The sequence below is a fragment of the Chamaea fasciata genome, unplaced genomic scaffold, assembly GCF_029207755.1.
Source record: "Chamaea fasciata isolate MVZ Bird 193981 ecotype frontalis unplaced genomic scaffold, bChaFas1.0.hap1 SCAF_3, whole genome shotgun sequence".
Classification (NCBI taxonomy): Eukaryota; Metazoa; Chordata; class Aves; order Passeriformes; family Sylviidae; genus Chamaea; species Chamaea fasciata.
The window spans coordinates 20847887-20866320 of NW_027094088.1; the positions used below are offsets into that span (position 1 = coordinate 20847887).

An 18434-nucleotide genomic window follows, 5' to 3' on the forward strand; every position below is an offset into this window, starting at 1 on the left:
TACAGACAGCGAGAGAGGCATGTGTTAGCGACAGAAGGTAGAAGAAAATTTTATATTCCTCCTCATGCTGAAAAATATAATATACATGTCACAAAGTTTGTCAGCCTTTTTTCTTGTCTCTTAGCTTAGGCTGCGGGATTGCCTCTCTGTGAAAGGTGTCACCAGAGCTTAATGTAGCCAGTGCATACAGAGAAAATGCATCCATTCAGGTTGACTGAGTTTAGATTATCTAAAAATGTCTAATAATACATATGTAAAGAAAAGAATAACTGAAGAGATGGCATTATATAAAGAAAAAATACTTGTCTTTTCTCTATTTTTCTTTACATTGAAGTTGTGAGTGCCCCTACATACTAAGTATCCTGTTTGAGAGGGTTATTCGTAAGAAATTGATACTGTTGTCCAAAATTCTCAACTGATGGTTGTAATCTGAATTAATCAGCTGTAAATTTTCTGTGTTGAGGATCTAGTCCTATGTTTGAAAAATAAACAAAGGAGAGGAAGTTTCCTCTGGCCCTTTACTTTTTGTCAAAAGATTGAAGAAAATCTGTATTTTAGAGAGTAAGTATTGCCAAGGTATTTAGTTTACTTGAACCTGTGATGGATAGTGCTGCATGTATTTTGGGGTAAATGCTCTGAAATATCTTGTGTCACAGAAGGCAGAACACATTCAGCCTGGTTTGGGTTTGAATAAAGCACAATGGTGTTACAATGACTTTTAATCAATTAGGCTACCTGATTTTGAACAAGATGACAGCAGTCAAGGTCTTTTCAGTAAGAATACTTGTGAGCAGATCGTTCATTGTTGTATATTGACACACTATCACCAATTCCAATGAATTTATGTGTTCTTCAGTATTATCTAAGGAAATGAAGCCCAGAGATAATTCATATAAATGGCTTATTTGTTAAAAGCGTCTAGAACAGGGCATTAACTGATGGGTAGCTGCTTAATAATGCTGTATGAACATTCCTATGTGGTTGGCTTGGCTGTAAAAGGTTGTAATCCTTTTACGCTATTCATCAGAGAAGTCAGCTGTATATTTTGAACAGATTATTTCTGTGTGGGAATAGTCTTGTCTGAATTCCTTTTTATTCACCCTAAATATTAAACATTTTGCTTCAGTATATTACACCTACATCATATTTCTGTCAATTGAAATACTATTTTTAGTGGGGAACTGTGATGGGTTGAAAACAGTCAGGGATTTTTGCCACAGTTAGGTGCAGTGGAGGTGTTACCTTTCATATTCTTTCATAGTTTTTCTCTGTTAGAACACTGGCTGGAAAAAAGGAGATCTGGATCATTCATCTTGTCTCCTAGTTGCTGGGCAGTGTATTTATTTCTGGAGTCTTAAGCAGGGAATGCAGAATACTGTCCATCTATCCTGTTGAAACTCTGCTGTTGGGTGTAGGGGGAAGTCTCATTTATTGGGGGAAAAGAGAGCGAGTGCTGTTGTAACGTGGAGCTGATGACACTTCCCAGGCTGGGGTGAGGGAGCGTGCACAGCAGCAACACTGAGGGCAAGAGGAGAAGGTGCTGAGTTCTGGGTGTTCATGGCTCTGGATGTATGTTGTTCGTCAGTGCTGATGCTCAGCATGAGAATCAGAATGTGATCCTATTGCTATTTTCTAATACAGCTTAATTTATTGATACTGCAGCTGTTGGACTGGACCGTAATGTGAAGTGACAGCCGTAGCATTGCATTTGGCATTTGGAGGAGTGATAAGAATTCTTGTTTACTCTGGAAATGTGGTGGTTCAGATTTGTCAGCCTTGGCCTCATGTGTTACATAAGAGAATAATACACAGTGTTTTGTTGGTATTTTCCCTAATTATATCAGTTTTATTTCCAGAACTAAATTTTTGATTCTTCTCTATTCCATTGTGCAGATTACACCCCTGAGAGTTTTACACGTTGATCAATGGCAGGATTTGGTTATATAGGAAAAAAACCTCCATACTAGTGCTGATGACAGATACAATTAAATTAATTCTTTGCTGTCTCCTTTGATGTACACAGATTTTCCTCATTAATATTGATGGACTTCAGAGTCACAAGCACATGTTGGGGGTGGGGGGTAGTAAAGCCCCTGAATGTTGTATTTTGCTTTTTGTGGAGCTGACTGTATCACTTTATGTTTAAATGTAAGGAAAGCTACTGACAGTTTTGATATATTAAATTATAACTGAGAACTAATTCAAGGATCAAAGATGCTCTTTGGGAGACATCACTTTACTGGTAGGAAAAATCATTACCTTTTTTCCTAGACTCATGTATTTGTACTGTATGTCTTGGAAATATCATTCCCTACAGTTTCTGAATCTTGATGTTTAATTTAACGCAAAGGTCTTTGAGCAGCACAATGGGAGGGGGGCTTCTGTTAGTGAAACCTCGTAGAAGGAAATTGAAATGTACATGTTTTTTCTCATTTATCAAAGGAGTGCAAAAATCTAAACTGACATTTTTTATCAAATGAATTATGAACTGTGTACCTCGTACCTAAGGGAACAACAACTAAATTAGACTTTTGTTAACAAGAGAGAGAGAGAATAAAAATAGGCTTTTAATAAAATATACAGTCATTTTTGGGTTTTTGTATGAATCTGACATATACTATACTTTGCAGAAAAAATCTATAGCATCCAGTCTACTTCAAAGTCTATATGCTTTGAATGCTGTAGAGTGAATTGAGAAGCAGGTTAAGATGACATACAAACCAGAGTTTCTACTTAATAGATACTGTTCCTTTGATATTTTTGTTTTCAGCCTTGTCCAACTCGGGTGAACAGGAAAAGTTAATATGCTTTTTAATAGCATGAAGATTGGAGCAAAGTACTATATTGTTGGGGGTGGGGGCATTGTTAGGTTTTTTTTTTATTATTGGTTTGGTTTTTCTAAACTTCCATTTGTGAGAATGTGGTTGCTACTGAAACAGACTTCCAGGGAGCAAAATTTTACAAGACACTTGATGGAACCTTAGGAAATCAATTTTCAAAGAATTATGCACTCAGTAGTCTACTGATGTGACTTCTACTGTGTTGAGGTGAACAACATTTCTTGCAAGCAAAGACAAGACTCCCAGTCTGTAAAGTTGGAGTGTTTGACTGATTTTGACAATGAGTCAAAGTCTTTCTGTGATTACCATATATATATCATAAAGAATTCAGTAGTAGCTGTGAACAAAAGCCAGCTCTGTGATGCCTTGATTACTAGGAGCAGAAACTTTATGGGCGCCTCTTTCTGCAAGTAAGGAAAGAATTTGAGAGGGAGGAAGTCTGTTCTGGCTGCAGTTGTTTTGTGGTCAAAAGGTAGTTCAGTAACCTGGATCTCACAAATACCTGTAGGATTTTCAAGATACTGTAAGACTGCACCACCCACTGTGTGTAGTGGCTCCCTAACAACAGCTAATCTGTCAGCTTGTCAGGTCCGTTTTCTATTTATGGGCACTCTCAAGCTTGGTTTCCATCAGAAATGGTAGTATTTCACACCATCCATTATATACCACAGAGAAATTTATGGATTAAAAATAACTACAGATAATCTTATTGTGGAACTAATTTATTTGTACCCCTGCATTGTTCTCCAGTCTGTACAGAGAGAGATATATAAACTGAGACTTCTGTCAAAATAAACATCAATTGGTGACACTACCAATTATTACTATTTACCAATTATTTACCAAAATACACTATCAATTGGTTTTCTACCAACAGGGTGGCCTGTTCTTTAACAGTCCACCAGCAAATCCATACTGCAGGAGTGCAGCAGGAAGAGACTTATTTAATGAGACTTCTTATTTCTGTGAGAATGTTCACTTATTTTCCAGTATCCCATTTTCTTTACCTTTCAGCTGAGGTTGCTATATTTTCTTAGTTTCTTTTGCCACGTTGGATGGAGATATAGAATCATAGAATGATTTTGGTTGGAAAAGATCTTTAAGGTCATCAAAACCAACCACTGACTTAACGTCACCAGGTCTACCACTAATCCGTGTCCCTGAGCGCCACATCTGCACACCTTTTAAATACCTCCAGGGCTGGTGACTCCACCTCTTCCCTGGGCAGTCTGTTCCAATGCTTGACAACCCTGTATAGATAATAATCATTTGCAGAAGCCATGTCCACTTGTTCAAGTAGAATGGTGCTTTCTGGTTTTGAGTGTCTGGTGTTATCCTTTTTCCTTCAGTCAGAGAATAAATCAATATTAAAATTAATTTTTAACAGATTATGCTTCAGAACAATGCATTTGCTTCTTGTAACATCACCACTTCTATGCCTTTTCTCATTTTTCTTTTAACTTTCTCATCTTCTATGATGTTAGAACCCCCTTCAGAGAATTATTAGGCTGAAAAAGAGTTAATTGGGAAATCATCTCTTTCCATATTCTTTCCTCAAAATTGTAAGTTACCTCAATTTTGGTAAGTATTTGTTTAGTCTGATGGAGATTTGAGAGTTTTTTGCAGAAGTTTAATCCCATAACTGTGTGTCCTAGGAGACATTCTCTGTCTTTCCAAAACTTCTGCGAAGTTGAAGATTGTGATGCATCTATCCTCACTGTTCTTTTAACTACATAGGTTTAAACTTTCTTCCCTGGGCTTTTCCCAACCATGAGTGATAAAATTTGATTTTGTTGTTGTTGTTGTTGTTGTTTTTGGAGAGTCTCTGAATTTTCTGAACTATCTAAGAATTGTTTAGTTTCAAACAACAAGCTACAAGCTTAAAAGCCACCCTGCAGTCCTCTGAAATTCTGGAATCAACATTAAGAAAGAGATTTTAATTTAGCCAAGAAGCTCCTTGCTAGCAGTCTAAAGACTCTTACCAGAGATGTTTCCATCAGTGTGGAAGGTACCATGCCTCCCTCTGGTTATAGCTCTCTGATGCCAGATACTGATTATAAGGCCGTAACATTTTGAAGATTATGTCAAATTCATTCAACTTTTTGCTTTAAAAAAATAAACAAAAGAAGCCAACCCCAAAATTGCTAAACAACCAACTACAAGAAATTCAAATAATAATAATAATAATAATAATAAATAATAGTTATTATTATTATTATTATTATTATTATTAATAATAATAATAATAATAATAATAATAGACCTGTGATCCCCAAAAACCTCCTGAACTTAATGTCTAAAGCTGTTTCATTCAGGAAGCTGAAGCTGTTGCATGAAGATAGATGGGATCTTGTTCCTGCGGCTCTTGTCACATCTGTCCTCTTAAGACAGGCAGATCTGATCATTTCTTATAGCTATTTCACAGAGATATTTCATTTTCCAGTAGCCAGAGTCACAATTAACCAGAAAGAGCTGTTTGTTTAACTGCAGTTTCTGCCTGATTTTTTAATACCATTCCTTGTGGTTTTTCTTCACAGTATTTAAAATAAGTTTTTGTTGTATGGCAGTTATTGTCTTGCCATCCTTTTGAACAGTCTGAATTAGCTTTACTGGGCAGTTATAAATTCTAGCCAATGTCCTCACTACAGGTATTAAAATCATTAATGATTCAGTTAATTGCTTATTGGCATTCTTTTGTAGCTTTTAGAGTTTAGTAAAGTTCTTGCTGAGTAAGATGGACAAACTTCCACCTAACATGAGGAAGGAAGGCAGGTTACTTCTTATGGAAAGGTGAGGTGACAAATCTGTAAGACATTTTTATAGTGTTGATCTCAGTGAAATGTAACATTTAGGAAAGGAGCATCTTTTACAAATATTTCCACTTGAGACCCATGCCCAGGTTGTTGGTGTTGAAGTTGTACATGAGGAGGGGGAAGGTCTGATTTGTTTTGTTTTGTTCTAGAACATATTAATAAGGAGTAAGTAAGCCTGCTTTGGGATTTCAAAAGACAATTGTCTTGAACTTTGGATCTGCAAGTCATGGAGCAAAGCTCAAGTTGAATTTTAGGGCCCTACTAAAATTATGCTCTGAAGCTAGGAGTAACAAATAGTGAAAGTGCAGACAAATCCACAGAGCTTACACACTCAATCCAGATAAAGATAAATTTTAGTTTTTCCCCAAACATCTTAGTTTTATTTTTTCTGAATGATATTGTGCCATAAAAATCACATTAAAGAATAATGCTAAAAGTGAAGAGATTTACAAAACTATTTTTTTCCAAATGAAAATACTATTACAGCAGAGAGCAGAGGTATAAAACAGGATAGATCATGAAAAGGGAATGAGATATTTCTCTACCCTGTTCATATTATACTTCTAAAAAGAAAATTTCACTAACCTGAAGTGTGAACAAGTTTGGACTTAGTCTAAGTTTACAAAGGCTTTAAGCTACTTCTTTATATCTCTCAATTTGCTTTTTGCCAAAACAGAGTTTTCTTTCTTCCCAAGATAAATGTGCCAGAGAGGGGAAAGCAAGAGGGCCACCATGAACCTTTCACACTGCGTGTTCCAAAGTGCAAGGATGTGCGTTGAATAAGGGTGTGTTGTCCTTGGTATATGTATTGTTAGATGGAGCTGTTTCTGTAATTGAAAACATCCAGCAGTGAAATTATAAAATTAGAAAAAAATCCAAAAATATTCTGTGCATTCTGTAGTCATTGAGAGTGGGAGAAGTAACATGGTTGCACATATATATTAAATGAAAAAGTCAAGAACAACTCTTATTTATATTCGGTATATGCTGACAAGGAAAAATAATGGGGAAGGAGTTAAAAACCAAACCAGAGTAAACTTCAATGAACCTGTGAAGATAAGAAACAAAAAAACCCCCGATCTTCTGCTTTGCCAAGAGAAAAAGGTTGATAACTAGCATGCTGTTCTAGTGATGGCGTATGTCCCAGCATCATGGCCTGTCTTTTTCTGAAATGAAACTAAAATACATGCCCAAGTTGAGAATTATGGGGAGAGTGATGACTGGAATTATTTGGACAGAGCAAACCACTAGATTACAGGCGTAACTGAGAAAATGTCAACATGCCAAACATATTGCCATAAAAAGTGCCATAATAAGATGATCTCAGTGTGGGCACTGAAAATAAAAAATGAATCAGGAGTAGCTAAACAAACACTACAGTGAGATAAAGGAGGGTTTGTGAATTCAAACTGGAAAAGAGGAAGTGTAGTCATGACAGAGCAAGACACACATCTAAAGGCAGTCTGAGTGGAACTTTTCCTTGCTGTTTTGGTACAAATGCTGGAGAGCCTACTTTCCTCCACCCCTGTAGTTAAATTCCTGCAGTTATCGTTTGCAGCCATGTGTATGAAATATATTTTTATAAGATACAAACGTTAAGCATTTTATATATGCAGATGTGGCAAATTTTAGAGTTACATATTCATAGCTCCAAACCCTTCTAGCTGCTTATCTGGAGATATTATGGGTACATTGGGGTCAGTGCATCTGATCACTGTTAAAAGTGTGAGTTTGTACCAATTTTATAGATATGTAATCAAGCTCTGCTGGCTTTTCTTCTTCTTCTTATGAAAGGTTAATAGTGGAGACATTTTTATAATTAAATAATCATTTATTGTCCTAAAAGTAGTTCACCTTTTAATAGTCCTGCTCAAAAGTCGTCCACTTTCAGAAAATTTACATTTCAGATAAATCCTTATTATAAGTATAATGAATACCTCTCAGAAAAAAATAAGCTTTCAACATGGAATAAACACTTAAGCAGAATCATTGCACACAATGCTTGCTGTCCTAAAATAAGCAAACACTTACAAAGCTGACTATTTTTGCACATGTTATTTAAGATAAAGAAATTGAGGTAAAAAGTTGAAACACTTTTGAAAGGCTGCATAGCATTACTACTGAAGAGGGATCAGATCTTTCTTGATCCATCTGCATGTGCCTGAGTATTTGGAGTGCAATATATCATTGTCATCTTGAAACAGTCTTTGGTTTTTATTGTTTTGTGGAAGTGTTTATTAATTATTTGATTGGAATTGACATCTGATTAAATATTTTATTCTGCCTTTGTAGTCCCTTGATATACAAAGCATGACTTTCTGCCCCGCTAAGTGAGGATTTACTGGGCTAGATGTTGATTCAGTAGGTTGCAAGTGGAGTGCTTGCACCCTGAGGGTCATATTAAAGCTCGAGGGGAGATTTTTGAGCAACACTGCATCTTAAAGATGATATATCAAGCTGATAGATACATGGCTCTTCTGTTGAGAAATTCACAGTAGAATTATTGCTTGTTGCCAGTTATTACTTGGGTCGTAAGGAGTCTCTAGGGGATATGGATTGGATAAAAAGGGTTAAGCTGGGGGAAATGTTACACTGAAGACCTTGGTGATGAGGAATGCTTGAAATAGTCAGAGGATGTTTTGTGTGCAAATTAGAATTACCATTTTGGGGGGTAAGTGCTCTGCTGTTTTAATGAGCAAATCGTGATTAGTTTAATAGAGCACCTTTCTCATTATGACTCAGCAGAGACTTGACAATTTATTTGCTGTACCCTTCTGCCCCCCTGCCCCATTCCTTTGGAGAACACTCACTAGTACATCACTGAGGAAATTCTCTGTGGGTTACAGGAAGCCTTGCAGATAAATGCAATTGCTATATATGGAAACATGTTGGTTTGAAAGTAGTGGGCTTGGCTTGTTCTACGGATCAGGTGACTTTCACAGTAGAGATTTGTCCAAATTTTCTGCTCTTCCCTATGCTGTGCTTTTGTTGGTAGAAGAGATTTGAACATTTAGCTGAGATTACCTACGCCATTAAAATAACATCCACACTCTGGAATTGTTATTGACATTTAGACAGCTACATCTTTGTTTTTTGATGAACATTGCTGTATCGCTATAATAACCACCTCTATACATACATAAAGCTTAATCTGAGCTTTTACTCTAGATCTCAGAGAGCTTTACAAAGAAGGATAAGTATTATTATCTCTATTTAACAGATTGGTTAATGAAAGAAAAAGGTGAAGTGATGTGTCCTGACAGAACTGCAAATAAATTTAACACTTTTGCCTCGTCAGTGAGTTGCCTCACACTGTCCCCTCAATAACGTGAACTTTGACTTCCTGGCCAAATTACTAGGTTGGCTAATTAGATTCGGTTTTAGGTGTAGCTTTTTTTGCAGTGTAGAATTTTGGAGTGAACTTTAAAAACTGGTGCATTTTAATCTGCAGAGAGTTTAGTTTCAAACGAGGTAGTACCCTGCTTTGAAGGGATATTGACTCTTTTTTTCAGTGTCCGCTTAGAAAAACACTTTAAATCTCTGAACTAAAACTTGTTACTTAATTGCGTCATCTTTCTCGTGCTCAGTTTGCCTTCATCTTCACCTTATAAAGGATGCCAGAATAATACATGATTGTCTTTGAGTACTGTATTTTACATCCATAAGTTTTAAAACCTGTTATCGCACAACTTAAATCCAAATCTGCTTATGTTGCTGTTAAACAGAACCGTGTTATATAAGGTAAATAAATGTGTTCTCCATTTTACTGTGACAGTTAATGTCATGTGCAGAGGCATTTGGTGTACAAATGTTTGTTTTTGATGGCTCAACTGGAAGGCTATTGGGGCTTTAAACAGCCACCTTCTTCTCTCTGAGGTAAGGTGCTCACAAACTTTTTATTGGCCTTGAAGGTATTGGCATGGGATTTGCAGACCATGAATTACATTAGTCTCAGAGGTGTTCTGTATTTGGAAACAGGACGATTTTCAGGTTGACTTGGGATTTACTGGAGTCTTATTGCCTAGATGTAGATAACAGCATCAGGCAGGAACATCCAAATTCAGTCAGGCTGGCTCAAGCCCCCTATTATACGTTTTCTTTTTCATGGTGACAGAGACGAGCAGAAGGGAATGAGGGAAGCTGGAGATCCTGTTCTACTTCATCTTGTCCTGAAAGAACCAGGAGGGCTGTAGGGCTAGGGGCCAACTATCAGAAGTACCTGATAACTCCTGTACTCCAGAAGCCAGCTTTTAGTAAAAATTTTGTATGAGAACTGACAGACCTTGAAATTAATGTAAAGGGAACAAGCTTCTTAGGTTGAAGCACGACATGTTTTGTGCCTTTCCCTGTAATATAGTTTGGATCTGGAGATGAAAAATGTTGAAGTGCCCCAGATATAAGTATAATCAGAGTAAAAATATCAGACGCTAGTTCACATATCTGTTAACATATGTATCAGTATAAATAAAAATTGTTACATGTGACTGTTATCTTTCTTTTTTGGAGTTGATGCATCCTTTCACCTGCATCAGGGAGAGAATGACTCAGACAGTGTATCACAATCTGTTTCTTCTCTCTTAGCAACCACCTCATATAAAGGTGGCCAATGAAAATCATAAAGCTTACTGTAAATTACTGTTTGCTCATCTTAAAACTTACAACTTAGGCCCTGAGGCTTACAACTACTCTCTAAGTTAGAGGTCTGTGAGACTGGTTTTTCTCTATTAGAGACAAGAAGAAAATAACAGCAATGAAAAAGAATTTCTGTTGGAAAGACTAAAGGAAAAAAGCAAATGGTAACTACTGGACCATGAAAAGCAAAACTATTATACAAGAGTTTAAATGACAAAGGCAGTAACTTTCCAGTGTTTTAACTCTGGAAAAGAGCTACAGAGATATGGCTACAGATGTGTTATATATAAAAGTTACAGATGTGTTTAAATACAGAAAGTTTCTTCAACAGATTGATTTCTTGTTAAAGAAAAAGCAAAGCCATAAACTCACAGGTGTAAATTGTCGTAGTTCTTTTTACTGCTTGCAGTGAAATTTGCAGCAGTTAAAGGTCATTGGTGGTATCATTCCTGACACATTTTGATCTGCAGTTCCTTGGACTTCATAAAAATTAATTTCTTTAACAAAACAGTCGGCTTGAGACTGAGACTCCAGCGAATCTATTTTGATTTCTACCTAAAGATGTTCTTAACTTAACATTTCATCTGTTTTCTTTTAAAATTATTAATTTATAAGGGTGAGAAGGTATCTGAATGATAAAAACTCTGATCAATTTTACTCATGCTGGGTAACATTTATGTGAGCATTTCCTTAGCTTCTCAAGGTGGCAGAGCTGGGCACAGGGAGAAGTAGATAATATTTGAACAGGTGGTAGAAAATATGTTGCTTCTGAATTACTTTTGGTGTTTGGAGGTTTGCTTTTAGCAAGATGATATTCACGTATTGGAAAGAAGAAAATTAAGAATCAGCATTGTTCAGTAGTGAAAATGTTAAACTAAATGGACCATGTTGACATTACTGTTGATCCTGAGGAACAGTTTTTCCAGTATATGGAGCATTTTGTTTCCACGCGGCATATGTTCTCCATGGTTTTCTCTGCTCTAATTCATCCATGTTTTTCAACAGCTCCAGATGGCGTGATGCCTCCAAGGCTTTCATCTGCCACTCCGACCAGTCTTCAGGTTGTCTGGTCTACACCAGTTCGCAACAACGCCCCAGGCACACCCAGCTACCGACTCCAGATGCGGTGGAGGCATTCTGCTGGTGACATTTTAGAGTACGCAGAGCGCAATAAGGCCACCATCCACTGCTGAGCAAGAGAGCCCCCTTCCCTTGAATACGGCTCACCGTTAGGGTGGCTGGTCTTGTTTCAAGATGTAATGTTTTAGTCTTTCTTGCCGTGCTGGGATGTGTTCTGAAGTAACTTGTGCTGTTTTTCTTTGCAGTTTGCTTCCCAACCCTACTGCTTCCTTACAGCACAGGGTCGGAGACCTGCAGCCCTACACTGAGTATGAGATGAGAGTGGTTGCCTCCAATGGTTATGGCAATTCTTATAGCAACTGGACTTCAATGACTACAGCAGAGGACAGTAAGCAGTCAGATCTTATTTAGCTCCCTTTAGCAGAGAATACAAATAACAGTCCAGCTGCCATTGTACTTAATTTCTTTAAGTTATCTAGCTTTCTCAGTTATATAGCAGTAATGTATTTCCTTCCCTAGTATTAACTTGAAGTAAAAACTCCTGAAGGATCAAGTATCTGTTGTCTTACATATTCATTTAAAAATATAGATATTTACGTACGTATTTTGTGAAGCAGTACCTTTTTTCTGTACATAAAATCCCTCCAGCAACATATGGTGAGTTTAAGATGCACTGGTAAATACAGATTTATAAGTGGTGTTCCTTTATATTCAGGGACTTGATTCTGATTTCAGTCATATCAGAGAAAATAAGTTGAAGTTAATAGTATATGACAGTTGTCTTATCTCTGTGTTGAGAATACTCAAGCTACCACAGAACTTTTCATTCCCTGTGATCTTTGTTAATTCAAACTGGTGACCTACTGGTCTGAAATTGGGTTTGTCATTATCAATCCCATCACTTCCATTGTTAATAGTTCTATGTTTTCCAGATTCACTCCCCTCAATTTTTTCAACAATCCCTTGATTTAGCAACCAGCTCTCAGTGTACAGGTACAATCAGTTAGTTGACTGGATAGGATTTTGCACCTGATTCTATATGTAAGCAAAAACATATGACAAAATTTGAGCTTGTTGTTCATAATACAGATAAAAAACAAACAGTTTCCAGCTTTTTTTTTTTTTTTAAGAAACCGAGCTGTTAGCTTTCTTGTACAAGGTAGCAGGATATCTAACCTTGGTTTAACAAATATTCAGTGCTGGTGACTCAACTTGATTTTAGTCCCTTCTCTAAATGGAAAGCTGTCTATGTTGAGAAAACATTGAGCGGAAAATGTTTTTTCTTACAATTGTAAAGCATTTTTCTTTGAAGCTGAACAAATTATTCACAACAGAACTTTATCTGATAAATTCATTTAGGCTTCAAAAGTATCAATGCTTCTATGAACACATTACCTATTAGTAAATGCAAGTTCTGAACTTGGTCTTTAGGTACCAGAGCTGTGTTATCCACCTGTAGCAATCCTTGTTGTAATTCAGTTATTTCATTACATTGTTTGCCAACAAAAGTGGATACAATATTATTGAACTTGTCTGAATTCATAGTCAAAATGCAACCAGTCTCCTATGACTATTTTGTTCAAATTGCAATAATTATTTACCTCTGGTCTGATAGTTCAGAATACTGTTTTCACATTCAGGGAGGACAGAAGTACGTTTAGAAGGCATGATTTGTTACTGATATAAAAAATATTTTTGTGCACAGTAGTAAGTGTGCAATTTTAAAATTCTCTTTTGAGGAGTTAGGAGTAGGGTAGAAAACCTACACAGGAGATGCAACAGTATCCAACAGCCCGTGTCATTTAAAAAAACCACCCAACTTTCAGTGTTGACAGAGGACTCTGTGTGTCATTGTGGAGAGCTGCCATCTGTGAAAGGATATTCAGCTCAATTGCTTAAGACTGAATGATTGTCATTGGGTCTAAACAGTATTTTTGTCAAGGTTTCAGCATGTTTCTTGTGAAACTGCCTATACTGACAGTTTGTTGCAGAAGTACACTTAATTCCTGGCCCTGCTTACCAACAGACTTCAACTTTTTAAAGTGCAATTTGTTAGTGGAAATTTCCTACATCTTTTATTCTGTTGAACTAGATGTGTATCTATATGTTATTATTGAATTTTATTCAGTAAATAGACGTAATTTTTGTTTCACCAAAGCATAAAGTATCTGCAGGCATAAAATATATGCGTGTGTGCATGTACACTTGACAGCAATAGATGTGAATCAACACATCCACTTTTAAAGTCAGTAGAGTTCCAGTAATACAAGCCGATGATTTCAGAGTATATCTGTGTACTATATTTTATTTATGATAAATATCTGGTAAAATAGGAGGATATTGGGAATTGTTAGGGGAAAATTAGCAAATGCTGTCATAAACATACGTTGTATCTGACTATGGAATGTCTTAATATGCAGATTAGTAGGTTTTGGGTATTTTTTAACGCAAGAAAAACATGCAGTAAAAAATTTTCAAATACTTCCATTTACATGATTGTGACACTAGTAACTGATTCCATGCATTTTTTAAAGTCTAACCTGCCCATGCCAGATAACAATAATATACATAACTATGAATATTTTAAAACCTGCTAAACATGCATTAATAAAAGATGTTTGTTCCAGTGATCTTGGTAAGTATACCACCAGACTATTTACTGCCAGAATATCTACAGGTAGAAACAATTGATGAAATTTCTGAATTAGAGCTTGCTTTCAGTAACTTGAATGTAAATTTCAGATAGCTCTTTTGCAATCAGTGTAAAGACCACTGAACTGAGAAGTCAGTATGTGCCATTGAACTGAGAGAAGAATCTCATATATTGTATGCAGAAATAAATCTGAACCTTTTAGATACAATAAAGGAGATACAAGTTAGGTTTTCCCTTTAGCTGTGGGGAGCCTTTGAGCTCTCTGAGATTTGCAAAGACATTGGTTACAGTTATCTGAAGCTGCCCCAATGTCGGCTGCTGGGTTCCTATGGTGTAGATTTAGGACTTGCAAAATTATATTGTCTGATGGCAATCCAAATGGTGTAATTTTTGTTCAGAGGGATATCTCCCAAATGAGAAAGGTGCTTTTTGTAGTGTGCTTGAGAAAATACACCATGACTTGGACAAGTTCTAAGATAGCAAAAATTCTAACTTAAAGAAAAGCTTCCTGTTACTTTTATTTGCTTTTGAACACCCCAAAACCTGTCTGCAGCCCAGTGAGATGCATCCAGCAGAATATCTCAGTCACCAGCACATTCTCTGCCATGGCTGCATTTCGGTTCTGTGGGTCAGTGTACAATTCCAGTATGGAGAGTTCTTATTAAAGCCCTTTTAAAAGTGCCTGGCTTGCACTAGCTAGAAAAGAAGATTTTGCAAGTTACCTAGCAGGCAGCTCGATTTTTTATTTTTTATTTTTATAAGTCCATCTCTTTTATACATAATTAAGTTATGGGCCAGCCCAGTGTTTCTTCACAATTAGTAAGGGCAAAGCACACCATAGTCCCTGGAGATCATTACATATTGAAGTTGCTGGAGATAAAAGAGTAATTAAAAAAACCACAAAACTCCAGCAATATATCTGCTGAGCTACTTGTCAAATCAGGGAAGCATTATTCCTATCATAGGGAGTGCTATGCTGTGCTCCTCTGACATGCTTTGGTCCCAGTCTGTGGTGGGATCTCATCACATCTCAGATTGAACTCCCTCACGAGGGGAAGAGAAAAGGCAGGCACTGATCTCTTCTCTGTGGTGACCAGTGACAGGACCCAAGGGAATGGCCTGAAGTTGTGTCACGGGAGGTTTAGGCTGAGTGTTAGAAAAACTTTTGTCTCTCAAAGGGTGGTTGGACACTGTTACAGACTCCCCAGGGAAGTGTTCACAGCCCAAACTTGACAGAGTTCAGGAAGTATTTGGACACCACTCTCAGGCACGTGGTGTGACTCCTGGGAATATCCTGTGCAGAGTCAGGAGTTGTACTTTGATGATCCTGACAGAATATCTTCCAACTCAAGATATTCTAAGATTTTCTAAGATATTCAAGATGTTCTAAGATTCTGTGATTCTCCTGAGTCTTCCTGATGTAGACAATGGAGAGAGGCAATCCAGAACAAGAGGGTAAATAATGCAGTTTGCCACCTTTGGAAGCTCTTGCTTTCTCTGCTTATGGTATTTGTTGTCTGAGAAGATAGGTCTCCTACTCTAGCTATGTAAGTTAGGTCCATATAATTGAGGCATATAAACTAATCCATAAATAGTTGATGTGAATGTGTTCACTTGAGCTCAAGAAGGAAAAAATGGAAACTGAAGCAAGAGAAGACAAAACCTGGTGAGGTGACAAAGGGAAGAGAAATCATGTGAAAAACCTGACAGGGTGAGTAGCAAAAGGACAGAACAAATTAAGCTGATGCAGTAGTGGCACATATGATAAGATGATTGTATGATACATAGTGCAAACTGCCCATGCATGCCTACAGATTAAGAATTAGAACTTTATTGACTGGTAGAACTGAAGTTCTGGAACCAATGTGCACTTGGAGCAGTAGAGGGCAGCAAGTCTGAGTACTCTGAAGACAGCTCTTAATACATATTTGAAGGGATTCATATGGAGTCCATGTTATTGCATGAACAGCTTAACGACTTTTGAGGTCTGTGATCTCGTGTGATAAAAGATTCCTGTGGTCCCTTATGCCCAGAGCTACACAATTTGGGTTTGCTGCTGGGTACAGTCAGCAGTATATGAATGACACCACATTCTGTTAATATGTATAATTTCATTGTCCATGTTCCTGAAAAGAGTAAATGATTCAAGAGTAAAAGGCACAGAATTTTTAATCTGCTTAGTGAGTTTGCCAGCAAATCAGGTATTTCTCATTAGCTTTAAAGAGTATCAGTTCAGCTACATGTCTTAGTATATTAAATGTAAATGTAGAGTCCCCCCAAAAAATAGAACCATGAGAGCATAACTCCTTCCTTTCCTAGTCTCACAGTAAGTAAACAAATGTGTTTTTCTACTCAGGGAATTAAAAAAGATTAATGACAGTTTTGTGCCTTTATTTTAAGTCAAGTCTGAACTTTTGAAGCAGATGAGTGAAGTAGTCTACCATAAAAGATAGTTTCATTTGCCAAAATGAAACTACCTTCTAGTATTAATACTGTAATGAAATGATTTGAAATATGAACTAAGAATCTTAAGGACAAAAATGCCCACTGTTCCATCTTTAGTAGTTACTTCTATAAACACATCCATGTAAAAAGTTTTATGATTTTATTTTCATCATTGACAGGCTGAGCTGTGTAGCTGTCATACTTTGCAGTCTTCCCTCCAGTGACAACCACATTGACAACATGTTATACTCCACATTGATTTTACAGTTAAGGAGCTGATTGTGATATATAGGGATTTTAAGAATTCAGCTGAGAGGATGACTTTTGCCTTTTATCATTCCATTAAAATTTTATAACCATCTTTTTCATGTCATTTCATCCATGAATTCTTACTTTAGAAAGTGATAGCTACTGCTGCGAGCATAACTTTCTTCATGTTCAGAGCTTTTTATTGTATTAGCAAACTATCCCAATTATAGTTAATACTCATATTTTACATAATTGTGGTGACCCTTTCAACCAAGCACTATCGTGCCAGTTGATTTGTACATAGAATTAGATGATTCTGCTTGCCATTTAAAAAGAAGCTGCACTGAATGAGTGTTGGGGACCAGGATTTAATGCTTTCCCATCCAGTGGGGCCAATTAAGCATCTCTCAAACGTCTTGTTTGAACTCAGAAAGTCTTAAAAGTCTCTCTTTTAAAAGGGCAGTAGGGAATGTGTGGGTAGGTATGCTAGCTACCAAAATACGCATTTTTGAGGGGAAGGGAAGGGACTAGGGGGACCCAAAGCTGAAGTTTGACAGCGCCTCCCGTATATTACAGACTGTCCTTAAGGAATAAGTCTGAATTCGGGGGGTGTTGAAGCTCAGGTTCAACTAATTACCGTGAATGTTTCACCTGTAATGCCTGCAACTTATTCAGTAGGTGTATAAAGGCTTAGCTGTTCCCTTACAGCAAACTGCTTGAATATTGGGGGGTTTTACTGTTGTGGTTTTTTTTCCCTCCTGGAGATACATAGTACAATAGCCTATGAGCTATAATTAGATAAAATGAAAATTTGTAGTTCTGTGGTAAATATCATATTTCAGCTCCTTTCCCCCGCTAAACTAGAATTTGCAGCAACTGATTTTCAGGGAGTTTAGTTTCAAAGCAAATTCTCCTCCTTCTCTTCCATCCCAGGAAAAAATGCGGTTTACAGAATATAAAACTAATTCAGATTTACACCTCCACCTCTCCATCTTTCAGTGAGGTCTAAATAATGGACCAAATTTTGTTCCAACTTACGACCTAATTGATTTTGCCCAGGAGTACATGCAAATAGAATTTAATTACTCTTTACAACAGATCATCTTTTGTACTTGCAAATTCAGAGATCTAAATTAATCCTAGTGTGCACAAGCATTAAATACAGAACTCCATCCTTATTATCATCGTGAATAGAGCAGGATATGTGATACAGCTGAGCTTTATAGAGTTGCTTTGTGATGCATCATATAACGAATGAAAAAACACTGTTACTTTTCAAATTTAAAAGCAAAAAAAAAAAGCTTGCTATCCCAATTTTATATCACTGTTTTCACAGACATCATTGGAATAATCCTGATTTACCTCTCTTTGTATGTGAGAGGAGAACAGGGACTTCTGACTGCTTCAGCTGTTAGTCTAAAATATAGAAGGAGTAGCTCATTGTGCTGAATTTATTTGATTCCTTTCCCTCTTTTCCCCTCCCCTCCCTTCACTGCCCCCCCCCCCACCCCCTTCGTTAAAAATTATCAGGAATTATTTGCTTCTAGTGCAGTAAATTATTCATCCTGTAATGTTCCTTCTGGTTTGGACACCAGGAATTAAATAATAGTGTTGTTGAGTACAACGGAATTCAGCTTATGCTATGTCACCTCTCCTGAAGTCTTGGCATACCCACAATCACTAATGAATTTCAAATTTTTGAACGCTTATAATTCCAAATAT

General features: G+C 36.9%; 1 protein-coding gene across 1 annotated transcript in view; it reads left to right on the plus strand.

The window, feature by feature from the left end:
* The window catches only part of USH2A (usherin), a 380780-nt gene that overhangs the window by 228028 nt on the left and 134318 nt on the right, over positions 1-18434 (plus strand). The window contains exons 39-40 of the mRNA XM_066178272.1: positions 11291-11441; positions 11611-11753. Coding sequence (XP_066034369.1) covers positions 11291-11441; positions 11611-11753 — 294 coding nt within the window. The remainder of the gene's footprint in view (positions 1-11290; positions 11442-11610; positions 11754-18434) is intronic.